The sequence below is a fragment of the Hypomesus nipponensis genome, chromosome 16, assembly GCF_054491055.1.
Source record: "Hypomesus nipponensis isolate SF chromosome 16, ASM5449105v1, whole genome shotgun sequence".
In the NCBI taxonomy this organism is placed as follows: Eukaryota; Metazoa; Chordata; class Actinopteri; order Osmeriformes; family Osmeridae; genus Hypomesus; species Hypomesus nipponensis.
The window spans coordinates 6,244,041-6,270,676 of NC_140376.1; the positions used below are offsets into that span (position 1 = coordinate 6,244,041).

The following is a 26,636-nucleotide window of genomic DNA, read 5'->3' on the forward strand; positions in this document are numbered from 1 at the left end:
GTGACACATGGATCTGGATGACCGGTGTAGCATATGGACGGCACCCAAGCCTGTGTTTTGTGACCCCAATAACAGTCTGGATTATTGTGTTCAATCAGCACGAGGCCAGGCATCATTCAGGTTAAGCCATCATCAGCAGCATTCAGCATTTCATAATCAAATAGGCCTACCAGATAATCTGTTAATGTCGGACTCACACAGTGAAGTATAACCCTGGTAACGGGATAGGTGACACCGTCACTGTTTGCTGATGCTCGCCTGCGGTTCCAGAGCGGTTCTGCTGGTCCTTGAGCCTACATGGCTCCTATTCTGGAGGCTAAATGTTGTTACCAGTTGGCAGTTAGGTCCTCGCGAGCGACGTGTTTACTTTTGAATGTGTCTCTGTGAAGAGGTGAAGTGAGTAGGGGGTTTCCACAGTTCAACCCCCCCCCCCACCACCACACACACACTCACCCTCCTCCCTGTCTAGCCCCCCTGCTCCTCTGATTCACTCTCCTGGCATATCTGCGGCGGTCCAGCTGTAGCCCTGACAATGCGGCTAATAAAGCCGGGCTCGTTTGCATATGAATGGCGCGCGGCACACCGTGTGTGGCTAGCTAGCGAGAAAGACAGACTCCAGAAAGACAGACTCTGTGGAGCCCAGGAAGACAGAGCCTCACTGCGGCCCTCTCTTTGTCCCCTCTCAACAAGACTGGAGGATCAGTTCGGAAGACGTTTCCTCCGCCATTGCCACTTCGCCCAGCCAGGCGGCGAGGTTCCCCCCTCCCCCCCGTCCCGTCCCGTCCCGTCCGCTGGTGTGGAATTCAGCTGGCGTGCCTCGTCCCTGCTGATGCGGCCGTCGAACGGAACTGTTGTTGACCAGCGGCGACCTCTGACCGCTCAGGTCTCGGCCCGGCGTGGTGGGGGGGGGGGGTCCGGTGACCTTTGACCTCGTGGCTTTATAGTTCAATGGGGGCACGTCCCATTCCGATGGGAAAGAAAGTGAGGCTGGGCTTTGTTGAGTTGAGATCATCAGATTCACGGCACCCTCTTGATCCTAAGAAGGTTAGATGAGTAGAAGTCTTGTCTGTGTAAGTGAGCTAATGCAGGCGCTGGGAAGTTTTAATTTTTTAATTTTTTTACATGCGAGGTCAAATGTGTGTCTAGGAACAAAGCTCATTCCAGTGTGTCAGAGCCACATGGGATAAGAGCTGGAGTTATGCAGCCAGATGACCTCAATCTCAGCTCAAACCTCGAGCACTTAGTTACGGACCATGAACATAGACAGCAGTCACCTTGCCTTCAGGATAACGGAGGCCGTTTACAGCCCGGGCTGTGTAGGTAACCAGCCCACTGCCAGACGCCGTCCCTTCACCTGCCTCCACAAGATGTCACCTACGCTGTCCTTAACCAGCCAGGTCAGCCCTCTCAGCACGGCGCCCGGTGACACCGTTAAGCGTCACCAGGGGGGCAGGAAGGGACAGGATCTGTCTGGGTGGCAGACAAACAGCTTGGCCTGAGGGGAGGATGAGGCTGATCCCGGGGTTTTGTGAGAGATTCTGTGGCCTCTAAAGCCCCCGCCCCCCCTGCCCCTGCCCCATGCTGGGCTGTGGAGCCCCATGGGGGACATATGGCAGTCTGAGCACACGGCCTGGCTCTCCTCGCCTCTCGGTCACCCTCCCTTCAGCCAGTCTGCTGAGGGGAGGGTGACGTTTGGGAAGGCTTCACCCTGTTTTGCATGAGAAGGTCATTCTTCACACAATCGAATTTTCTTTTCTTTTTTTTATAATATGTATATTTTTTTACATTTATTAATAACTTTTTTTTTTTATCAAGGTTTTTGGTTATTTCATAGTGTGCATAGTGGTTTTCGAGTCACAGGGTGAGCAGTCACTAGTTTGACCAGGAGAGGGGGCCATGAAACCATGCTTTTGCAGGCACATAGTTTAGGAACAAGGTCAGCATTTTCTACTTGAGTTTTTCCAAAAATGTCATGCAGCCTGTATTGCCTGAATGTATTGGAGGTCCAATGAGTATTTTTTTGAAGGTTGTAATATTATTTATATTTGTATCCCTTGCGCACACACAACCACATATACATACACACACACACACAATGTCGGTGCTTTGTGAGTTTTACCGTTGTGTGTATGTGATCAGTTGTGAGCTGCCATTCAGCTTGTGTGTTCCCCCTTCCTGTTGCCTCCAGGAATATGAAAATGGTGGATATTGTAGCTCAGAAAATGCCCTCAGAAAGCGACGTGCATGTGGCCAGGAGCTTTCTCACGAAGATTTTGCGAAGTTCCATGAGGTATGGTACCAGTAGCTTACCAGTAGCACCCCTCCACGTCTCCATCAACCGCCATCCAGTCTGGCATGTTCCCCTTTGATTCCATGATCCCATCCTCCTGTTGTGGGGTCACCCACCCTCCCATACCAGCTCTCCTCATCCCCAGATGCAAACTCCCTTTCATTTAGTTCCCCCCCCCACTCATCCAGCTGTTTCATTGTCTCATCACATGTGATGGTCTGTGATGTGCTCGTGTGACTGCGGGTGTTGTGCTCGTGTTCGGCGCTCCGCTCGTTTCCGCGGACGCGGCGACTGCTCGTCTTCGTCGACCTCCCGTCGTGCTGATCTGTGTGTTTGTCTCGTTCTTACCCCCTCTCCCCACATGCCTTACAGGAAGAACCGTTTCAGAGGGTAGGTTCCCGCCTGCATGGCTCTGTGTGTCCGTGTTCCGGCTGTGTCATGTGACTCAATGTTCCACCTCAAATGTTATCTCGAGTTCTGTGATTTTTCAGTCGTATTATCAGAAGTGTTTCAGGTACTTTTGTCGTATCTGAAATGCCGACGCCCTGTAATTTCAAGTCTTCTCGACTTACTGGCTTTTTTTGTGGTTAATGTTGAGTTATGTGGTTTATAAATGGAAGTACATGCATTCCTGTGTTCCATACGGGCTTGCTCTCTAATCCAGAGCTGCTTTTTCCTCTCTCTCCCTCTCTCGCTCTCCCCAGGAGAAATGAACCCGTAAGCAGGCCTCACTCCTGGCACGCCACCAAATTCAACGAGAGCCAATCGGAGACTGCCAAAACCCAGTCTCCGCCTCCGCCAGTCTGGCACACAAGATATGATGCAAGGTAGCTCAGGAATCATGAAACAAGTTCCCAATTCTTTCCCTCCTAAAAATAAAGCAAATTGAATTATATACGTTAAAGAAAAAGCCTTTCTCAAAATCTGTCAGAGAAACCTGTGTTTTTAAACATTGTTTATAAAGTTGGTCCATTCAATTTCACTTTAATGCCTCTCATCCCTGATCTGTCCCCAGTTCCTCCTCCACCGATCTCTCCACCGGCTGGGAGCAGACCAACCTGCGCAGAGTGTCCGACCAGTTCAGCTCCCTGGGCAGCATGGACAGCCTAGAGCACGTCCCTCACCCCTACCCCTCCGGCCGCCTCTCCCCAGCCAAGTCCAACACCAGCGTGGAGCACCTTGGGGGCGGCGGTGGGGGCGGGGGCAAGCGCGACTCGGCCTACAGCTCCTTCTCCACCAGCTCGGGCACGCCCGACTACACGCTGTCCAAGAGCAACGCCGCCTCCACGGAGAACGTGCTCTACAAGGTCAGCCAGTGGGACGCGGGCGGGCGGCCCAGCAACGGCCGGCACAGCCAGAGCCCCCGGCCGGAGGAGCAGCCGCCCGGTCCTCGCCCCTCCAACTCGGGCCGGGCCAACTTCGGCCCCGTGTGGCACGTACCGGAGAAGAAGAAGCCCGCCCACTCGCCCTCCCCTCCTCCGCCCCTGCCGCCGGTGCGCAGTGACAGTTTTGCCGCCGCCAAGGTCCACGAGAAGGGCCTCGTCATCGCCTACGCCGAGGGCCCTGACCCCCGCCTCCACCCCAAAGCCCCGGGCACGGAGGCGTCCGACACGCGCCGTGGTCACGGCCTCTCCGCCAAAATCGACGCCGGCGGCCCTCCCGTTCCATCCGACGGCTACCACCACAACCAGCTTGACTCCGACAAGCCGTTCTCCCTCTCCAGCACCGACGTGAGGCTGGGCCCGCCCCCGTACGCCTACGCACCATACCACCAGCGCCAGTACAGCGACGAAAGCACTTTCTACTCCCAGCCCAGAACCCCGTCCGCAGCCAAGCCGCACAACATCAGCGCCTACTACAGCAGCATGCAGGAGCTGCCCACCAACAACTTCACCCAGACGTACGGCCACACCCAGACCCAGGCCCAGCCTCGGGCCTCCTCCAACTCCCTGTCAAGCACGGCCGTCGACCAGAACCCAGACGGTGCCGGCCACACCCGCTACTACTGCGTGACGGCCCGCCAGCCGGCATCGCAGGCCCCGGTGGGAAAGACTGAGGACGGAGGAAGAGGAGCGTGCGTGGAAGCGGTGAGCGGCGGAGGCGAGAGGGCGCCGCTCAGCCCCCAGACGCTCCAGAAGACCAAGTACCAGCCGCCTCAGCCACAGCCGGCGCACCCCGCCACAAAGGACAGCAACGGGTACGGTCAACAGGACGACGCGGCGCCACGCCACAAACTGCCGGCCGTGCCGGCGCCACCTGCTGGGCCGGAGGGGCCTGCCAAGCCCGGCGGGGACGACCGGGGCAGCCAGAGGAGGCTGGACGTTCAGAACGCCGACGCCCACTACATGAGCTACCCCCCCAGCAGGCAATCAGACCAGAAGAGGTCCCTGTCCACGCAGCACAGAGAGCCGGACGTCAGGCCGGGGGGGGGTCACCAGGGGGTGGGGATCTCCCCGCAGACCACGCCCTTGCTCCACTCTCTGTCGGCGGAGAGCGCGGGCCGGGGGGACGCCCCCGACCCGCCGACCCTCCAGCAGACACGCCGGAGCGAGCGCTTCGCCACAACCCTCCGGAGCGAGATCCAGATGAGGAGGGCCAAGCTGCAGAAGAGCAAGAGCGCGGCCGCCCTCAGCGGGACGAGCGAGGCGGCGGCGGCGGAGGAGGAAGAGGAGGAGGAGGAGATGGCGGAGTCTCAGGAGAACTCGGTGGCCTCGCCGTCCTCGGAGGGCTCCTTCAGCAGCACCTACAAGGACCACCTGAAGGAGGCGCAGGCCAGGGTCCTAAAGGCCACCTCGTTCAGGAGGAGAGACCTGGAGCCCGTCCTGCTGGAGCACTCGGGCGCGGACGGTCCGCCCGGGTACCCCTCCTCCGTCCTGGGCCGCAAGGACTCCAACCCTTTGCCCAGCGTATCAGAGGCGCCGCCCAGCCGGCCCGGCGGCGGTCAGGTGACCCGCATCGGAGGCAGGAAGCGCTTCACGGCGGAGAGGAAAGTGCGGTCGTACTCCGAACCCGACAAGATCCACGAGGTGGGCGTGGACGAGGCGGCGGAGGCGCCCCCTGAGAGAGCGGGCTCCATGACGGACCGCAGGAAGCTGTTCGAGACCACCGGGAAACCCGCCTTCCCCAAACCCCTCCTCAAGCCGGGCCCGCCGAGCAGCTCCGAGGCCCCAAGAGAGCCCCAAGCGAGGGCCCCGGCGCCCGGCAAGTACCCTGAGGAGGCCCGAGGCCTGGAGGGCTCCATGTCCCACAGGCAGGCCCTCCTGGAGCAGCAGAGGCTGGGCACCTTCGCAGAGTACGAGGCCACCTGGAGCCTCCCCAAGAAGCCAACGGAGACCAGGGCGTCCGGCCGGTACCGGTCCGCCGACAACATCCTGGACCCGGCCGCGGAGGAGCGGACCAAACCCACCTGTGTCCACGAGCGCTCGCGCTCCTCCCCTTCGGCCGACTTCTACGGCCAGGTAACTCCTCCCATCTCTGACAGAGGCCTGCTGGGAAACGGGAGTGTTTTTTTGCGTTGCTCTCACGCGTACCAATAGGCTGAATGTATAACTTGGAAGGCAGGCGCTTTTATGAAAGTTGATGTAAACTTGTGTATTTAGAATCTGTTATAAAGGTCAGATCCAGTGCCTGGTATAGACACTGCACCCTGAGTCAGTGATACAGGCACAAAAGAAAAAGGCTAAGTCAAATATTAATCGATGTTTCCTCATAAAGACACACCCTTAGTCAAAGAGAGGGAGAGAGAGAGGTCATCTGACAGGAGCTTTCTTGCGTCACCTTTCTTCCTTCAAAGCAGCGAGCAGCGAAAGCACTCCCTACACATTTGCAGCACAAGCTGTCGAACTTGTCGTTTTTCGTTTATTTTATTTTCTGTAACGTTTCCCTTTGCAAGAATGCGTTTTTTGACGGTCGTTGGTTAAACGAGCGACTCGTGCCCTTGCTTCTCACTTGCTTTCAGAACATTCCGGTACCGGGAAGAAAGTCTGCAGAGCACTGCCAGCCTGAGCTCCAGCCTGCGGCCCAGAACCACAAAGTCTCGAGGTGAGGACCCCTGCTTCACACACACACACACAGACGACCCATTCTCTCCACATCTCTGTGACCAACATCCACATATGGAGTCGGGGGAATTTCCATCTTCCAGCCACCTGACATGTGGATCGGGTTTTTTTTCTCTCTCTCTCTCTCTCTCTCTCTCTCTCTGTGTCTCTCTCTCTGTCTCTCTCTCTCTCTGTGTGTGTGTGAGTGAACTGTCTGGTGAGCTGATTAGCCCAGTCTGTGATCTGGGGAGGCATGCCTTCCCCCAGGTCAGCGATGTCAGAGAGGAACACTGCCTCCTTTATGAGCCCTCTGGGCATACCAGGGGCATGGCCGGACCCAGCTGTGACTACACAGCCATTCTGTCTGCCTGCCCTTTGTGTCCACAGTGGAAGCTCTGGGTAGTGGGCTGGCGGGTATGCGTGTGTGACACACAGGAAGTGGCCGACCGGCCTTCGGCTTGAATGCCGATGGGGCGCTGGTCACGTGACCCCACTCCTGGTGTCATGGCTTGGGGTCATAGGTGTGTTATCTGCTGCTTGGGGCGTGTGTGGCGGCGTTACTGCTTTCGCTTTCCGTATTAGTAGAGAGCATGAAATGGGCTGGAGGAAATCAAATGGATATATGCAGCAAAGAATTTGTTGGAAGTTTGTAAGTCTGTGATCACAGGCTAATCTACATCAGAAAGGACCTCAGTCCCCAGACAGAGTTTCTCGGGTTTCAAGTATTGATTTCCATGCTTGGTTTGAATACAGGAGAGTGCTCTAAAGCTCCACAAAGAAGACAGTGAAATGGACATCGGGGGGGGGGGGGGGGGACAGTCTGGACGTCCCCTCTGAGGCACAGGAGTCCCACACCCACCCACGGTGACAGCACAGAGGCTGAAGTCAGTCTCCACCCCGAGGCGTAGCTGCAGGGGCCATGCTGGGTGCAGGCGGCAGAGAGCGCGAGTCCCTCTGATCCCTGTGAGAGCAGCCTGGGTGTTTGCTCTGAGGGCACGGCTCCCAACAACTCACCTGTTTGCTCATGGTTTCGTACGGCACAGTGCTCCGAATCTCCCACATCCAGCCCAGGCACGACGACCGGGACGCTCGATGCAGTACGGGCCGACACGCCTCCGTGTGAATCAAATCCAAATGTATTTGTAAAGTCCTTTTAACACGCAAGCATGTCACAGAGGGCTTCACATACGCCCATAGAAGTGAATGCCGTGCTGCCACACGGGTGTTTAGTCTGACGGGACGTTCAGCAGGCCCGTTCCTGTCTGAACCCAGGTCTCACCACTGTCTTTCCCTCCTGTCAGATGGCGTGAGGGAAGAAGCCTGCTAAATCCGGGACTTCCTCGGTTTGGCATGTTTTCAGTGAGTCAAGTAGTCAGCAGCGTGTTTACATTTACATGTAGTCATTTAGCAGACGCTCTTATCCAGAGCGACTTACAGTAAGTACAGGGACAATCTCCACGAGGCAAGCAGGGTGAATTGCCTGGCTCAAGATCACAAGTTCATTTTGCACGGCTGGGAATCGAACCAACAACCTTCTGATTAATAGCCCGACTCCCTAACCGCTCAGCCATCTGACCCCCTTGTTTGCTGATGGGGGTTGCCCTGGGACTGCTCCTCTACACAAGCCTCTAGATGGTCTAACCTCCCATAACCGCACCATACATCTCACTCGAGCACGACTTCAGTGGAATACGAATCGAGCCGCCCCAGTTAAAACGCATAGCAAATATGAACCAGTGTGCTCAAACCACATAAGGTCTCTTAACGTAATATGAGCCCGACCGGTTTGTCTGGTGTCTGAAAAGGGGTTCCATCTAAAGTTCCCCAGGTGACACATATTGAGGGCGTCGTCTTTAGAATCCTCATTGAAGGGGCCGGGCCATATGACGGGCTCCTCAGCAGGATACGGCCTGTGTGGAGGGTGTGGGCGTGGGCTGCAGATAGACGAGCCTGTCGGGCGAGGCGTCTCCTGGGTGTGGTTCCTGATCTGCCGTAAGTGAAGACTCTGGGTCCCGAGAGCCACCTGTCACACAGCCCAGGGACGTGCAGGCGAGCACAGCCGTGTCCCCTCTCTCTCTCTCTCTCTCTCTCTCTCTCTCCCCCAACTGCACCATGAGACTGCCAGACACGCATGCGAGATGGTGAGCCGCTACGTTGCGCAAACTAGGCGTCGAGCCGGGTTGTTGTTTTGTTTTGTTTTTTTGTTCAACTCTAAAAGCGCTAGTTCTGCTGTTCTGTTTGGGTGCGTTTGTTTTCCCACCTGGCTCCGCTCCGCCCGCGTTCGTGCTCGACCTGTTTTGAAAGGTGTCCGGTAGCTTGGGAACGGAGGTCGCGAGCGGACATGTACATCCCCTGGCGTGTGGGCACGTCCGCTCCGGATGGAGGGAAGGTGGAGCGAGTCCGGATCTTCTCCTGTCAGATGATGGTGTTTCGCTGGGGTGTGGCTCGGTGCTCCTATACTTAATGAGAGGTTCCTGGTACCCATACTAGTTCTGGCATGCCAACACTGCAGCACCCAAACCCCCTGGATTACACTCCCTCTCTTCAGCTGAAGAAACACCCCCAAGTCCTTGCATGCTAACACACAGGTTCAGACGTTCAGCTTTTCTCTCTCGCTCTCTCTCACGCTCTCGCTCTCTTTCTCTTCCTCCTGTCTGTTTCTTCTCTCTCTCTCTTTTTTTTTAAAGTTTTTTTTGTACTTTTCCGTCTCTTCCCCCTCCTTTCTTCCATCTTTCTCTTTGGTCTTCAAGCCTCCCTCCTGGCCAGCCTCTCTGTCTCTACATCCAGCACCACAGCTGCTCCCCTCTGCCTGTCAGGTACCCGTGTGAATGTGCCGTGTGAATGTGCCATGTGAATGTGCTTTCTCTCATCTACTCCACATGAACACTGAATGATGATACACACAGAGTGAGTGAAGGATTGGTTGCAGCTGCCGTCTGGTGTTGTCATGTCATCGAAGCCTTCAAAATGGCGTCTGGGTTCATTATGTTTTTGGTTTTTGTTTTTTCGAGGGGGGGTTGAAAGATTCTCACAACCATCTCCTTTGACTGAGGCCCCGTAGTTCTGTCACTTAAGATCTCCCGGATCTCCCCCAGCTCTCTGGGATGGGCCCTCTCTGACCACCGTGACCTGCTGAACACACCCAGACAAGAGCCTTTTGTCTCACGCTCTTGACAACCACAGGCCGTAAATCTCGACGTCCTGACAGAGTTAAAAATATCAAATGATTGGGAATGTGGAGAAGGGAGAGAGAGAGAGAGAGAGAGAGAGAGAGAGAGAGGGGGGAAAATACAGAAGAAAAGTTGTCCAAGCGGCTGGTTGGTTGTTGCCCCTGCCGACTTGTGGGAATGCAAATATGCCGTCTGCCGTCGCCATGGCTACCGGGGGAGGAAGGTTGCAAAGAAGAGAGAGAGAAAAAAAAAGAGGGGGAGAAGTGTGTCAAGTCAGATTAGCCTTAATCGCAGAGGCTGTTCCAGAGCGTGGAGCCCTGGAGCTAAGCTGCATTAGTTCATGTATCTGATGTGGTCCCGGCCCGGCGTGTCCCACACCGGCTGCCTCTCTGTCCCCCCGTCCCCCCCCCCAGGTCCTCCAGCAGGAACCATGGAGACGGCAGGGCGCCCGAGAGACCCGCGGACACCGACCGTTTCCCGGAACCACCCGTGACAGCCCCGAGCCCCGAGCACAGGCTCCCAGCCGCTCCCGGTCCAGGCTGCCACAGGCCCGCTGACTCGGCCCTCCCAGGCTCCGAGCCCTCCAGCGAGCCCCCTGCCGGCCCCCGCAGGCGGGCCCCTGCCCCGCTGAGGCCCCCCCCTCCCAGGCTGGACAGGCCCAGATGTCCAGAGAGCGCGCCCCTGCTCGCCAAGTCCCAGGAGGCCCTAACGGCATGCTCCCTGAGCAAAGAGCTTAACCCCGCCCCCGTCGCCGCCGCCCCCTCTCCCCGCAGCCTATCGGAGCAGAGCCGAGGACTCCCGGAGAACAAACGGGGAGACGACAACCCTGTCGCGGCATCCAATCCCCAGCCTGCTCCTCCCCCTCCTCCCTCCCTCACAGGACCCTCGGGCCAGGCCAAGCCCTCCATGGACGGCCAGCGGTCCCCGTCGCCCCAGTTCGCGCCGCAGAGACTCACTGACAAGCCGCCCGCCTCTCTGCAGGATGAGAACTCCACCAGGTAGGAGAGATCCCTTCTCGACTTTTCTAGTCTCTCTATCTCTCTCTCTCTAGCTTGGGAAGTTATGTCTCTCTCTCTTCTCCACCCACCTATCCTGCCATGTGACGGCTGGTCCGCTTCTGCTCATTGTATCGTCATGCCTCCCAAGTACAAAGAGGCTTATTGAGACCCACTCCATCCCATAATTAACATGTGAATGCTAGCGTGCACCGCTAGCAACACGGCATCATTTAGAGAGGGGCTCCTATGTGTTTTCTCAGAAAGACCTCTTTCACTGCAGACGTTTTGTTCCCCTGCTTTGCTCTGACATAAGTGATATAATGTGTACTGTAGTGGAGAGGACTGTCTGTCTAAGTTCTATGCATGTGAGATCTAGGAGGGATTTCATTTTTTTTGTTTACAAATCAATTCAAATGTAACGAATGTCATCATGTCATACGGTTCCTGATTTGGGCCCCTATGTCTGGGTAGAGTAACTGTACACAGCCGTCACAGACCCAGAGTAACTGTACACAGCCGTCACAGACCCAGAGTAACTGTACACAGCCGTCACAGACCCAGAGTAACTGTACACAGCCGTCACAGACCCAGAGTAACTGTACACAGCCGTCACAGACCCAGAGTAACTGTACACAGCCGTCACAGACCCAGAGTAACTGTACACAGCCGTCACAGACCCAGACGGGGAGAGAGCTGTCCTGTCAGGCGCCCGCGTGCTGGTCTCTCACCCCCCGCCACCTGTGTTCTGTGTTCCTCTGTGACGCTCCAGGATGGAGAACGTGATGGAGAACAGCAGCAGTCCCTCCGCCAGGAAGGTGCCCATCAAGATCGTCCACAGCGAGAGCCTGACGGAGAAGGAGAGCCGCCACTACCTCCTCCACAGCGACGCCCAGGCTGGGCCCCAGGCCCCGGGCGCCCCGAGCCAGGTGGGCAGCCTGGGAGCCCCGGACCAGTCCTACTCCCTGTTCTGTGCCTACTCTCGACAGAGGGACCCGGGGCCCCAGGCAGAGGGAGAGCCAGACCCAGGGCCGGCCCTTCACGCTGACCTGAGGCTGCACATAGACTCAGACACGAGTCCTGAAATCGAGCAGCAAGCTGCGGCTGGCTTCCCGATGGCCCCGCCCACAGACGTGGCTCCTCCAGCTACCCATCTGCCAGCCCCGCCCACCACCGAGGCCCCTCCCCCGGAGGCCCCCAGCAGTAACGGGGTGGCCCCCGCCTCCCTCTCTCAGGACGACCAGAAGAGAGAGGAGCTGGCCAGGGACATCATGGGCAAGGATCGGTCCCTGGCAGAGGTCCTGGACCAGAGCAGGATGAAGACCACCATGGACCTGATGGAGGGCATCTTCCCCCAGGGGCAGCAGCTGCTGGAGGGGGCCCACCAGCGCAGGAAGGTGGGGCCCAAGCAGGCCTCCCCCAGGGCTGCCGAGGACAGGTCAGTCCAGCTCAACCCTCCTCCCCACCTCCGGCCCGGGGCCTGAGAGCCGCTAGTGGTGGGGTCATAGTGCTCAAAGTTAGCCGTCTTAATGGCTAAATGATGAATTGCGACCAAACTAGAAGTGCACTCTTTGGGGAAACTCAGCCACCCGATGGTGACTTTAGGAACTGCAGCGTATTCATTGATTTAGTTTCAAAGTTCAGTGTTCAGTCATTTCAAGGGTCAAACGTTTTTTCGAGAGAGTCCTTTCTCAGCCTGCGCGAGTGTGTCGCCGGGGCTCAGCCGTGTCGCCATGCGTTACAGGAACGGGGAGGACGAGGCGGCGACGGCCGTCGCCCTGGTGACCAGCTCCACCTACTACAGCACGTCGGCGCCCAAGGCGGAGCTGCTGATCAAGATGAAGGACATGCAGCAGCAGGAGGAGGAGCCGGGCTCCGAGGACGAGCTCCCCGACGACGACCAGGAGCTGGCCGACAAGAAGGTACACGGCGCCGCCGCCGCGCGCTCCCTCGCTCCCTCCCTGCACTGGCGGAGTCCCTGATGTCTCCCGCATCCGTCTCTCTCTTGTCTCTTTTCATTCTCTCTTTTTGTCTCTCTCTCTCTCAGCTTGTCTCCTTTTTTTTCCTCTTTTTGTCTCTCTCTCTCTGTGTGAGGTTTTGGGGGCGCTTTGGCTGTATGCGTGAATCAGTACAGCCCAAATATCAGCAAGCTTTGTGCTTCAGTCATTGCATTTGACCACAGGGTACCGTTTAGATTCCGAGTGCCGTGTTTGCCCCGCCCCCTCGCCGCTATGCATGCCCCGCCCCCTCACCGCTGCCTGTGCCCCCCCCCCCCCATGCAGCAGGAGCTGATTGACAGCCTGAGCAGGAAGCTGCAGGTGCTGCGCGAGGCGCGGGAGAGCGTGCAGGAGGACGTGCTGGACAACAACGCGCTGGGCCGCGACGTGGAGGCCACCGTGCAGCAGGCCTGCAGGCCCAACGAGCTGGACAAGTTCCGCATGTTCGTGGGCGACCTGGACAAGGTGGTCAGCCTGCTGCTGTCGCTGTCGGGCCGGCTGGCCCGCGTGGAGAACGCCCTCAACAGCCTGGAGGGGGACGCCCCCGCCGACGAGAGGGTGAGGACACCGCAGACAGACGTCATCCTCGCGTCCTCCACGAGTCATCTGAATATCATCTGCCAGCCCCCAGCAGATCAGTTCCTTCACACCCGATTGACACCAGTTGTCTGTGTAGCAGTGCGACGCCCATGTGTTGCTGTCGTTGTTGTTGCCCTGGTTCCCGCGTGACTGACCCTCTTCCTCCCCCTCCTCCTTTCCTCCCATCCCCTTTTTCCCTTCGCCATCCTCCCCCCTTCCTCCCCCGTGCAGCGCACGCTGACTGACAAGAGGAACCTGCTGATCCGCCAGCACGAGGACGCCAAGGAGCTGAAGGACAACCTGGACCGGCGGGAGGGCGTGGTCTACGACATCCTGGCCGGCTGCCTGCCGGAGGAGAGCCTGGCCGACTACCAGCACTTCGTCAAGATGAAGTCGGCCCTCATCATCGAGCAGCGCAAGCTGGAGGACAAGATCAAGCTGGGCGAGGAGCAGCTCAAGTGTCTGACGGACAGCCTGCCCCTGGAGCAGAGGATGGCCCTGTGAGGGGCCACACACAGGGGGGCGCACAGCCTCCTCGACATAGCTGCGTGGGCCGCGCCGCACCACTCCCTGGACTGACGCTGCAGTTGCCCTGTCTGTCCAGTAGGAAGCGGCAGAGGAGAGACACTCAGAGAGACTGAAGGCGATCATCCTTTTCCTCCTCCAACAGCCCCACCACAGCGAGTGACTCTGCCCAGGTTGAGGAGTCTCCTCACAGCTCGTCTTATCTCTGGTGTTTGTCACATGTACCCTCAACGGGAGTTTCAAGTCATAAAACCACTGGGATGATCAAAACCCCCTCCAAAATCACTCTGCTTCGAGACTGGTGTTTTCTTTTCCTTCGTGTTTTTGTTGTTGTTTTTTTTTTTACCACAGTACCCATCATTGTCTATAATGTGTTCAAGAATGATCTTTTTTGTTTTTTTTTAGTAATTTATTGTAGCCTTTTGAATCTGTACAGAGGAATAGAATAGGACAAGTGTTTATCGTCAACTGATTTATTTTTTAGCTGCCAAGTTAAACTGTTGGTAATCGACACACTTATCTCCACGTGATGTGTCATTGCATTAACCTGCCGTTGTTTGTACTTGTCATTTTCATGTCACATCATCCAAATGACTGGCCTGACATTTCAGTGAAGAAATAGTTTTTTTCAAATGCCATTTCAAATTTGTCAAATCTCCTCTGATGTATGTCTCACATACCTGCGTTCTACCGAGACCGCTCGTTTCTAAACATGAGACCAAGGGGACGAGGCTGGGTGGTGGTTGGGAGGGCTGGGAAGGGAAGGGGGGGGGGTATTCCACCAGTGACCCCACCCTCTCTGTGGATGCATCAAGAGGGTTTGGAGATGGATATCGCCAGCATGGCAGCGTCTCATATCCCTCAGATCACAGGCTGCACAAGCAACTTCAACCCCCCCCCGGCCTGGGCGGAGCTTTCTGGCTGAAGCTGTGTAGCAGGAGCAAGCCTCAGTCAGACCCTCTACCCTGGGCTGCTACAGGCAGTCAGACCCTCCACCCTGGGCTGCTACAGGCAGTCAGACCATCCACCCTGGATCCCTCACCCGTATCGTGATCAAATTTGTTTTGAAACTACTTTGACCATACTTTGTGTCTAGTTAGTCTCCTTGGCGGCATTCTGTATGGCTGTTCATTCATTTAGATTACGTCCTCTCTCTGCAGTTTGACATTTGTGTACTACATTGTTGGCCACAGTGCTTCTTGTGTGCTGATGGAAGTGAAGGTTCTTGAACCCTGGAGATATGGAGGTACTTAAATGCCCTATCTTCCAGATTGCAGGAGACCCTCTGTATCTCTCTCCAGATAACAGTTTACCTTTCGTCTGTCAGGCCATTGTCTTGTTCATGTTAAGTTACTGTAAGACTGATGTAGAAAAACCTTAATCAAAGCGGAGACGGTTTTTCAAACTAAAACATTTAAAGACTATAAACTTTCACGTAGTAACCATGGCCACTGTTGCTGACCCTGGATTTCAGGTGAAGCTGTTTTGAAGGACTTATTATGGGATGTAATTTGTCACACACTATACAACACAACTCTACAACACTTGTTTATCAGCTGTGCTGCTTTATATCAAATAAAAGGGTCTGCTAAACTGAACTCTGTGTGTGTATATGTGTGAGAGAGAGCGTATGAGTGTGTGTGTGTGAGAAGGAGTGTGTTCTACACATGCGCTATGTCAAACTTCAATGGACACATCACATTGCATAATGCCTAACCCAGCCTCCACCCCACCTTCTTCTGATAGGAGAAGACTTTGACATGCAGTAAGACACCCAGACAGAGCTGCGTCTGACCCACACTAGCAGTTACGGCTACACCACGATCCTCAAAACCGTTCAAAAAGTAACACGAAGATTTCTTTGAAATACAAGAATCGAGGTAAGCTTGTTGTGAACATCATCATGTCACCTGTATTTTGTTTCTCAGGTGTTTATGATATGAATGTTGCTAGATAATCATTAAGCTAGGCTTTATATCTATTTTTGCTCCATATCTGGATATTCAAGTACAGAGCTTAGGAGATATAGCAGATTGCAAAAGTTGTCTCCTCATAAACTTGTCCTACTTGTGTAGTTGTTGTGGAGTGCAGAACAGGACAGAACCAGGGAATGTTAATAGAACAGATGGTTTTATACAAAGCGACATACAAGGGGGCATTTGACCCTGTGACCTTTTGATCTGCAGCCAGATGCTGTACTTACATTTTCATGAAGATTGTACACAAAATGTTCTTATAATTAGAGATCAGTTTGGTGTCGGAAGCACTGGGAACCCTTAACTTCTCGGGGCTCCTTACTGGTTGTTTTGCGCTCGTTCGACTGATATACTCACTCCTGATATGTGCTACATGCATTATGCGTTCTCAGCTTCTTTATTTGTTTGTATTCCGTCAGGAGGGATGGAGGTCCGACCAGCTGCATGAGCTCAGCTATGTCTGAGACGACCAGCTGCTCCCCCTTTCACGAGCAGTGAGTCCTCCTCCCTCCCCCCTCCCCCGCCTTCTCCCTCCCCCCTCCTCCTCCTCCTCAGCCAGCCTTCTCCCTCCCCCTCCTCCTCCTCAGCCAGCCTCCTCCCTCCCCCCTCCTCCTCCTCAGCCAGCCTCCTCCCCCCCCCCCTCCTCCTCACCCAGCCTCCTCCCTCCCCCCTCCTCCTCCTCAGCCAGCCAGCCTCCTCCCCCCCCTCCTCCTCCTCAGCCAGCCTCCTCCCCCCCCCCTCCTCCTCCTCAGCCAGCCTCCTCCCCCCCCCCTCCTCCTCCTCAGCCAGCCTCCTCCCCCCCCCCCCTCCTCCTCACCCAGCCTCCTCCTCCAAAACCATGTCTCCTCGCGGAGGCTCCGTGTACCTGGCCCACACTGCCCACTGGCAGCTCCTGGGCCTCATGGTGGGCTGTGTGGGCTGGATCCTGACCATGGTCACCGCCGGCCTCAACGAGTGGCGGCTGTGGTACGTGTCCGACGTGACGGTGGTGACCTCGGGGCTGGCCTGGGTGGGCATCTGGAGGGCCTGCTTCTACAGTCACGCCCTGCCCACCCTGGAGGTGTGTCGGAACATGGGCATCTCCGAGGGGTTCGTCCCCCTGGAGATCTCGGTGGCCCAGGTGTTAGTCATGCTAGCGGCGGTTGTGGGGCTGGCGGGGAACGTCGCCGCCTCCTTTGCTATGAGGAACGTCTACCACACGGTGGAGAACCGCGACAACACCAGGCTGCTGTTCTCATTGGCCGGCACCCTCTACATGCTCACGGCATCGTGTTCCTTGCTGCCATTGTTCTGGAACATGAGCTCGGTGCTGACCAATCACACCATCGACTTCCCGCCGGAGTTCCAGCTGCCCTCGGCGCCGGTCAGACAGGAAGTTGGGTACGGCATCGCAGTGGGGATCTTTGCATCCGTCCTCGTTCTCGTCAGCGGGTTGCTTTTCCTGTGCTACAAGGTGCCAAGCCAAGCGCTGGCATCCAAGACCCGGCCTATCACAGAAGACAAGGATGCCGTGTGTGCGTCCGGGTTGGAGACAGTTGTGACTCAAGGGCCTTCGTTACAGAGTGGAGGCACGGAGGGTCGTCTGGGGAGGGACAATCCCACCTTTCAGGGAGAGGAGGACCTGTAGTTTCCCCCCTGACAGGATGGTACGGCCCAGACACAAGCCTGAGAGGAGGAACCTTCCGGAACCTCTTATCTGTACTACAGTACTACCAAGACGCAAAGACTGACAGTGATGTTTGATTTATTGACGCATTTCATCATGGCTAACTGACTAAATGAAATCAAGTCTTTTTTTAATGCGAGATCTTGATTTTAACGATATGTGAGTGATCAAAGGTGAATAGAACAGGAACAGATATTCTAGATACATTTGACTCATGCTGTAATCCATAAATGTTTATTCAGTTTACCAGCCGTCCCGCTGATTTGATTCTTAATTAATTCAGTGGCACCTCCCAGAGTGTAGCTGGCCTTTATAGGAATGCTCTTTGAATAGCTCTCATTTCCTAATTTTCCGACTGTGATCTTGTGGCACATTAATTGAGGTAAAAAAAAATCACAGTGAAAAACATGTTTTTTTATCAACTTTATAAACCCTCTTAATCCCCCATGATTACACCGGAGGGGAAATAATAATTTACTAATTAGATTAGGGATTTAATTTCTCAGCATGAGCTTGTGCCTTTTTCTGGCAAGCATGGATTAACAGTGAAACAGCTCTTGGAGACACAGGTCAGAGATGAACATCTTATCTCAGACAATCTCCAGTATCAAATCTATCTTAGATATGATCCAAGGGAGTGTAACCATTTATCTTACCCTGACGGCAGGAGTCCATGGGGAAGAGCCAATGGGCAGGTCCCTGGCAGCCTGTGTCATGTGACTGGGGTCCTTGGAGAGCGGGCACGTGAGACCCTAGCTAGACTTTGGAGAGGGGGCTGCATCACTGTGGTGATTGTTGCCAAGGAAGGCACGTGCACACACACACACACACACAACGTACATGTACGTGGATGCAGATACACACACACACACACACTGGTGCAGTGGCTCGCAGCACCTCTCTGGGGGTGGCTGGCTGCCCAGAGACAAAAGGGTTTCTTCAGAAGAGTCCAGCTTTTTGTCGGGAACACGGGCCTCAGAAGTGGATGACCTGCCCTCTCAGGCTGCCTACAAAGCTCTGCCGACACTCACAACCCTGTTGTGCTGCTGGTGCTGCGGTATCGAAAGGGAGGCGCCTTGAACTCAAGCACTGCTGTTGAGAGTTTGATGTTGAACCTCTGTGCTCGTGGTGCCGGCCTTTTACTTGCGAGCAAGGTGCACGTTCTGGAACCTTCTCCGTACTTGAAATAAATGAGAAGGGGGAGTTGCGCTTTCTCCTCCTCTGTCTTTCACACAATGTTTCTCTCTCTTCATTAGTCCCTTTTATCACTCACATACACACACACACACATTATGACCTTTTAGATAAGAGCAAATGGCAGCCATGAATTGGCCGACGCTGATCTAATCTGTTTCGTTCAGCACCACTTATCAATAATGACAAAGGATATGTGATAAGGGACTATTCTCAGTACGACAGTGTCATGGTTAAAAACCTATCCATAAATTAAATTGTGGTCCTCGTGACCTTTGTAAACTGCATGACATGACTCTGGGAAGGCCCCGTAATTTATTTATTTTTTGTCATTTAGCAGACACTCTTATCCAACAGGGACATTCCCTGAGGCAAGTAGGGTAAAGTGCCTTGCCCAAGGACACAACGTCAGTTGGCATGGGCGGAAATTGAACTGGCAACCTTCATATTACTAGCCCGTTTGCCTAACCGCTCAGCCACCTGACTCCCACCAGTAATACTTTTGCGGAGTTACAATCTCATCATAAAGAGATTAGAACACACATATGCGACTCAATAAACTGATACGGAAAATATTGAACTTCCAATGAATTTATGTGGGAGGTTGTTGACCCAAGGCCGTAGCCATGGAGTCAACATTGGTTGACTCCTGTCGTAGCGTAGCATATTTATATTTTTATATCAATATATTGAGCAGGAAGTGTCCCCCCCAGTATATATTATGATTACGGCCTTGTGCTGACCCATAATACAAATGCTGTGTCATAAATTAAAAACTTTTCACATAAAATGTAAGTGCTCTTTGTACTGCACCTACACTACTGTTTAGAACACAGCCCTAAATGAGATGGAGAAATGCCAGTGCTTCCATTACACAAAAGGCACGTAGCAATCTCAAGCAAGTATCTCGATGCAATTAGCAAGTTGTTTTGACTGTGTCGTTTCTGCTGGTATCTGACCCCACATCTGAGTGGCGTCAGAGAAAGCTTTTGGACCAACCCCTCCATTTCCTGGCCCCGGCCCAAACCTGGGGGTGGGGGGGTTATATCTGTGGTCAACCCAGAGGATGTGTATAAACTCTCTAATAACCAGGACCATCAACAGAAATTAACGACTGTGGACCATAAATGTGAAGAGAGAGAGAGACAGATTGAGAAAGAGAGAGAGATGAGAAAGAAAGAGAAAGAAAAAAGAGAGAGAGATGTAAACATGTATATTAAGAGAGAGAGAGTATACAATGTTCCCAGCTGTGCCCCCTGACCTGACCCTGGCAGATCTTCGTAGCCGTATCAGAGCGAGGGCCGTGAGGCAGCCTGCTCTGCATTCTTCACAAGACACATTGCTCATTAGGCCGTTCATTAAACACAGCTTAGCCCAGCGACCAACCAGGAAATCTGAGGGAATTAGGCTCACGCTGTGTCTCCTCCACAGGAGACACTCCTGACAGGCTGGGCTCGGTCCCTCACTGTCGACGGACCATCCAGAGAATTCCTGAGATCACTCAGACGGATGTTTTCTTACATATAAGGAAACGAGGTTGCAGTCGATTTGGACATGTACAAATTCGTATCGTTTTGAATATTCTTTTAGTAGTATTTCAGGTTTGCTTATCATGTATATTGTTGTATTTTCAAGGAATCTCACTTCTCAGATGGACTTGAATAGAGTTGATATGTAAAATAATTGACCTTGGCCCATGTTGGGGAGTGAGCACGGTGTAGAAGGGCTTACGACTGTCAACTTGATCGCTAAGCAACAATGGTTTCCACACTGCTTGTGACAGTAAGAGTGCATTGACGGAAACTTAGAAACTGTCACCTTCAACCTTTACCAGTTTCTAAGTTTCCCTCAAATTACAAATAATAAATCATGATTTTTTCAGCTCACAAGTAAAAATATGAAAGAAATAAACATCAATAACAACAACAAAAGGAACGACCAATGGATCATATCTGCATAAATATCTTTATATGAATCAAGTACTGCAACTTTGAATACATAGCTGTACTGTACAGTACAACACATACTACAGAAGCCTACTCATAATAACACAGTGTAATGTTTAGGTGGTTTATGATCATAAGGTTGCTATTGCACCATAAAAATGACTTTGGTATTGTTTAGGTTGACAGATTGAGATCCTGAAGTCATCCAAGATGATACAGTTAACAAAGAAAAATGTAATTGGATTCAGAACTGGAGAGCTGTAACCTAATTTCAAGTCCAGCGCTCACCTCAGGTTTTTGGAGGTGTGTGGTTCTGTGACCAGATAACCAGATAATTAACAGATAATTCATTGGTGACTGTTTTCAATAGATGCATACATATACCAAAGATTTTCATCACAGTTCAGGGTGATCATTCAAATGTCATTTTACCTGCTCTCAGAAAACAACTCCTAAAGGTCTGATTTCCCGGTGGATTCTGGGTAGTTTTCTGAGCCACCAGCCCTCCTCCATGACACGGAGCCGAGTTCAAAAGTATCAAAAGATGTATTGGAAAGCCCTCCAAGGTTGAAGCCAAGCCTGTGCACGATTCCTCCGTCCCCCGTCCCCCCACCCCTCCGCCCTCTCAAACATACTCGGATCGTTTCTTCAGGGAGGGATCAGCGGCCTGGACCTCGTACCTCCGCTTCTCCACCAAGGGCAGGGGCTCCTTCTGGCAGCACAGGCTGGACGAGACGAGCAGCAGGCCAGCCACCAGGAGCAGGAAGCCCCCCGCCCACCCGCAGAACAGAGCGTCTCCAAACTCCCAGCGAGGCACCACGTCGGGCACCGTCTCGTCGAAGAAGTGCACCACGGTCAAGTGGGCCTCGTAGGACACAGGGACCAGGCACAGCAGTCCAGACACCACCCCCAAGACCCCACCCGCGACCTTGAAGGCCCGCTTAGCCCTGCGGCCTCCCTGCCCCTTGCAGCTCTTGATCATGGACAGCCCCGGTATGGCTAACAGGAGTCCCAGCACACCCATGGACAGGGATAAGCACATGAAGATTCGCGCCAGCTTGATGTCGTGGGTCAGGCCCAGTAGGGTGTCGTACGCCCGGCACTCCGTTCCGCCCACTTCCTGCACCACGCAGGTCTCCCAAAGGCCCCTCTCGTAGCTCTCAATAGCCAGCAGTGCCGTGGATTGGGTCTGCCACTGGGGCATGAGGGTGCAGGCCAGTGCGCACAGCCAGGCTCCCGTGTACACAAACATCCCCAGCGTCTCCAGGATGCAGACGCAAGGGTCCATGGTTCTCCTCTCCCCCTGGGGGGGCCTCCTCGCTCGACAGACCCACAAGAGCTCTTCTTCTCTGGGTTTGCAACGCGACTGGAAAGGCCCTTCCAGCAGTTCGGATAGGGAATGAGGCTTCTCAAAAGCACCTGCCGATTAGAGTTGACCAGTCCGGCGGCGCTGGAGCTGGGAGCTGTTGCACAAACTGTTCCCACTCAGAGAAAGCACACATCTTCTGCGGTCGGGAGGAAAGGGTCTCTCTGACGTTTGGCCCTCCCCTTTGTGGTGTCCACTGTTTCTGTTGCTGTGCCAATAGGCAGAGGAGGGGCAGGCAGGCAGGCAGAACAGGGCAGGCCTGCCTTCCACAAGATCATTGAGAATCCAGTCCATCTCTTCACTTAAATTCCACATGGGACACTATTAAATGCAGACAGGATGTTAAAGGTTTACTGACACGGCATTTACACCTCATTTAGATCTGAGATGTACTTTGCTGTAATTATATTTCAGCGAAAACGGTGGTCTTTCTAAGAATTTTGACTGCTGTCATTCATGTTGGTGATTTTGGAAGTTAACATTTCTGTGATGTTGCTCTGAGTGTGCATTTTAAAGGCTGAGGGTTGTCATTGTCAGGATTAAGAAATGTTTAGATCTCCAAGAGAGGTTTAGATCACAATTGTTTTTAATGTGCTGGGCAACATTATTGAGTTGGTTGAAGTGTCACAAGATTGCGAAGGGAAAACAATTACACAGACAGAAATTGTGAGGTTACAAAATGCAACAAGTTTGTTTACAGTACATGATCATTTGAAAATGTGAGGGAGAGAGGAAAGATAATCCTGAGGTGGGGACACCAAGTAGTCTCTTTAATGTCTAAATTCTAAACTCAGAGTAAACTCAATCTAATGATGAATCAAATAAGTCAACTATATTCAGATCATATAGGCCTACTGTACCAAAACCATGAATGACCTTTTTATTACTAGTAATATTACTGGACTTGCTCTCCATTTAAGCAGGCAACTGATCCTGTTTGTAAATCACAAAATAAAAATATAATCCTTGTAATTCAGCAAGTACATGGACTTAAAATCTTTTGCATGGAGATCATGAGTTTATTTGAGTAGGTTTTTGGGGGAAATGGTTTTACCTATAATGTGCAAGGTCTTGAGACCGCAAAGCATTTAGTCCATGGGATTGAAGGAGATTGAGGGAGAAACAACAGTGTTTATTGTGTGTAAGAACTCCGATTTGAACACTACAGCGCCTGTGAGGACTGAAAGTAGGAGTTTGACGCAGAAGTATATGACGCCAGGAAATCTTTCTCAGCCGTAAACACTCAGTACACCACACTCAAACTCACACAAGCACACATGCATAAGACCTCTATTCTGTTAAATCCCTCCTCCGTCGGGCAATACAAAGCTATAGCTACAAAGCTCAGCTGACTGTCCCGATGCCCTGACAGGGGTTGTACGCCTGCTCGATTGCGCACTTGTACAACACTCTTGCATGCTGATTTGAGTTAGTCATAGATTCAAACCTCTGATACCCAACCCAACAATTGTGAAAGTATCAGTGCGAAAAAAATACAGGCTACAAACTTGATGGCGATCTTTATGACACTGTGTTGTGATATGACAGTGTTCAAAAATAAACTGACATAATCATTAACTTTGCTCAGTCAGTATAGCAGTATGTAGGCCTAAAACATGCAAACCACTTCACTATGTTAACGCAATTTCATTCATGGGGGAAAAGTGAAAAAAACAAGATGTTAGTCAACCGGCATTGCTTCAATCTCTTCTGAGACCCTGACCAGTGCGTCTATCAGAAGCAAATCAAATTGTGATTGATCAACGGATGACGACGACATTCTATTTAGATTATTTTCGTTTTCGAGCCCGTGTAGTAGCGATGATGGACTAGTAAATCTATGCACTGTTATGAGTCATGGTCAACTGCGTCGCGTTCTCGCCGGCGGAGAGCACCAGTACGACACCAAGTTTAAAGTATAGGCCTCTACGATCGGCGAGCCACAAGATGGCCCCATTGCACCAACGGAAACGCTTCTCTAAAACTGCAATTTGCGAGGCTATTTGTACATGGCAGAAGAGTATATAGTCGCTGGTCCTCAAACAAAGGATAAAATGCAGTCTATGCTGTTTTTATTTGGCCGCTATCAGTGAGTGAAATTAAAACAGTTAGATGGCCTACGAACAAGACTGTTTAGCAACATTAAGGTTGACAACAATCAACAATCTGTATAATTGTGATCAATATCATCAACAAAAGCCTGTTATTTAGTTGTATTTGTTTAGGCTTATGACAATCTCTTGAGAAAGGTAAAACTACATAAATCATTATTGTTCTTTAATTTTGCTAACAATGTAGGCCAATTGCCTAAATATTTCAGAAGGCATGAAATTATTGGGAATATTGAACTGTAAAACAATGTATCTTTAACTTTTAGTAAAGTAGACTAATTTTATTTTCTATTTTAGAGTAGCTAGTGTATTGTAACAGTAAAGAGATGAGGTCAGAATGATGATTACAAAACATGTAGGCGAGTCTATTCAAAACATATCCAAAGAGGTTTAGCAAATCCCTCACATAATAACATAATTGCATTACAAAAAAATTGACAAATTATACTACACAGATTCATCACTTGAGAGCGTGGAAACATGGTATCCTATTGGACAGAGCTACTCGTTCACTCGTACGTTCTCTGCTTATGTAAATTTCCTTTGCCCGAATATGGACTCGATGGAATGAAATATGGTAGGACAGGCGAACATGGAGGACCGAGGCTCGTGAGAGCGTCGCGGTAGTTTTTGGGGAAAAGTATATGCATTTCGGGCTGCTTCGTTGAAGTTGTGAATCTCGGCGGAAAGTTTTTGTAGTTATCTAGACAGTGCAAAGAGAGAGTTTGTAATGTTGTGAAGGGAAACTTTTCGGAGAAAGGGCAGGGGGTCTGGCGTCAGCAATAACCCCCTCACCATCCCAACGCTATGCCGTGGGTGAGCAGCAGTAAACGAAGAGAAAGCTCGGAGCTGCCGCTACCCGCGGGCTGGGAAGAAGCACGGGATTATGACGGCAGAGTCTTCTACATTGACCACAACACTCGACAGACTTCATGGATTGATCCAAGGGACAGGTAAAACGAAGTAGGGATGCATGAACGCTGTAAACTAAGGGATTTAACTCATCTAACTTTGAGGCAACGTTCTAAGATCTCATCCACAGGATGGAGTGTTGAGGGCGGAGGGTCTCGAGAAGCGAAGTCAGCAGAGCAACAAGTTTGCCAAGTTTGTAATGTTTTGCCGGGAAATCAAAACAGGAGTGTCTCGACGTTTCAGTGCGTACTTCCAAATTTTAAAGACCACATTAGCCTGTGCAGTGAACATTATTAACGCCTTCAGAAGGCCGAGTGTCACTTCTTTATGCTTTGGTAACCTGTGTTGAAGTTGACAGGATGTAAACTTGTGTTATGCTGCGTGAGCAACTTGTTCTGTCACTATTAGAAATAATGACACCACCTCAATTTATTCTTCCCGAGTTTTCTGATTCCGCATAGTTTGGATAGGCCTGTAGCCAACGTTATTTACGTTTTAAATGCTTCGTTGATTTAATTGTATAAATAAACCCAGTCAGCTGTGTTTTAATCAAATGAATCAGCTGAAAATAATTACAGCAGACCTGATCATCACATGTGCGACTGGCAAATCTTCCAATCACTTAATGACAGATTGAGAATGTCATTGTTCAGTTACATATTGTATTTACACTTTCTTGTTAGGCCTAATACAATTCAAATTGAGGACATTACCAAATATAACAGGCTAGATAGTTCCTATTTTAAGGCTTTTACGACGTTAATATTTTTTTGTAATCCCAAACGTGTTTTTGAAACAACCACATCCCGGAATTGCATAAGCACATTATACTACAACTCCCAGAGATCTCTGTGGAGGTATGTCAAGAATGCTAGTTGGGCCACTTGGAAAGCTGCAACTGCAAGGATGTGCTTTGGAGGGACTTAGATTTCACCAGCCCAGAAAACGGCGCGAGTTTGGGGATTTACACAGACTTCAAACAACCTTTTGGTTTACAGAGTAATCTTGAAGAATAATAGTGACGCTCTATAAAGTTGGTGCAAATGGTGCACAACGAAGACATTAACCATGTAGGCTGTATAAGAGGAGCATGGCTACTGTGGTGGATGAGTAAGAAACATTTCAACGTCTCAAAGTTTCAGTTTAAAGGCTAGTAAAAACGTTTAACTGTTGTATACAAACAGACGCTCCTACTGGTTTTCTTTTTTTTAAGCAAAGGGATTGAAGTAATTGCCATATCTAGATAAGAAAACCTGATCTACTTGAAGGCTCCCCCCACCAGTCATATGATTCATTGTTTTGTGAAGCTGATATGATTCTGAGAAATCTGAAATCTCCAACCCATCAAAGGGGGTAAATACAGTTTTACAGTTGGTCTGTCTCTTTGTTACTATTCAACATATCATTTGGTTTTTTTCTTTATTAAAAAAACTGCTCAGTTTGTCTAAGATCACTCAAGGTGAGATGAGTCTGAGTTTAATTTTGTGACAATTTTGATACAATCTTTCTCTGGGAGGCGAAAGAGAGATTGAGACACAGAGAGAGACACACAGAGACATACAGAGAGAGAGACGGAGAGAGAGAGAGACGGAGAGAGAGAGAGACGGAGAGAGAGTGACACAGAGAGAGAGACACAGAGAGAGAGAGACAGAGAAAGACAGAGAGACAGAGAGTGAGAGACACAGGAAGAGAGGGAGGGAGTGAGAGAGGGAGTGAGGGATGTTAGTGGACAGACAGGGCTTTCCAGGGCCAGTGTGCCAGGAGGCAGGGGATGGAGGGCCAGAATGGAGCTGGACTGGTGAGGTGACAACTTGTAGTGAAAAGTTAGATGAGTGTGTGAATGTACTACACAGTCACCTGGCAAACCAC

At 52.0% G+C, this 26,636-nt stretch overlaps 4 protein-coding genes across 13 annotated transcripts in view; 3 read left to right on the plus strand and 1 right to left on the minus strand.

Moving 5' to 3' along the window:
- Positions 1-15,194, plus strand: part of shroom2a (shroom family member 2a) — a 32,993-nt gene extending 17,799 nt beyond the window's left edge. For 5 of the 7 annotated variants that reach the window (XM_084675828.1, XM_084675830.1, XM_084675831.1 and 2 more), the window contains exons 4-11: positions 2,995-3,117; positions 3,306-5,748; positions 6,249-6,331; positions 9,914-10,498; positions 11,268-11,933; positions 12,240-12,417; positions 12,778-13,050; positions 13,303-15,194. In XM_084675828.1, coding sequence (XP_084531954.1) covers positions 2,995-3,117; positions 3,306-5,748; positions 6,249-6,331; positions 9,914-10,498; positions 11,268-11,933; positions 12,240-12,417; positions 12,778-13,050; positions 13,303-13,575 — 4,624 coding nt within the window. In that variant the 3' untranslated portion in view covers positions 13,576-15,194. Of the gene's footprint in view, positions 1-2,188; positions 2,291-2,994; positions 3,118-3,305; positions 5,749-6,248; positions 6,332-9,913; positions 10,499-11,267; positions 11,934-12,239; positions 12,418-12,777; positions 13,051-13,302 lie in introns of all 7 variants that reach the window. The other 2 variants (XM_084675835.1, XM_084675829.1) reach the window with 2 other exon arrangements.
- Positions 15,195-16,410: 1,216 nt separating this feature from the next.
- On the plus strand, positions 16,411-17,199 carry LOC146254556 (claudin-34-like). Its single transcript, XM_084676289.1, has one exon. The coding sequence runs from the start codon at positions 16,411-16,413 to the stop codon at positions 17,197-17,199; it is 789 nt and encodes a 262-aa protein (XP_084532415.1).
- Positions 17,200-20,389: 3,190 nt separating this feature from the next.
- On the minus strand, positions 20,390-21,854 carry cldn33b (claudin 33b). Its single transcript, XM_084676147.1, has one exon. It carries the CDS (start codon positions 21,664-21,666, stop codon positions 21,004-21,006), a length of 663 nt encoding a protein of 220 aa, XP_084532273.1. The 5' UTR covers positions 21,667-21,854; the 3' UTR covers positions 20,390-21,003.
- A 2,565-nt stretch (positions 21,855-24,419) lies between these two features.
- The window catches only part of wwc3 (WWC family member 3), a 31,587-nt gene continuing 29,370 nt past the window's right edge, over positions 24,420-26,636 (plus strand). For all 4 annotated transcript variants that reach the window (XM_084676226.1, XM_084676228.1, XM_084676227.1 and 1 more), the window contains exon 1: positions 24,420-24,808. In XM_084676226.1, the coding sequence (XP_084532352.1) occupies positions 24,663-24,808 (146 nt within the window). In that variant the 5' untranslated portion in view covers positions 24,420-24,662. The remainder of the gene's footprint in view (positions 24,809-26,636) is intronic.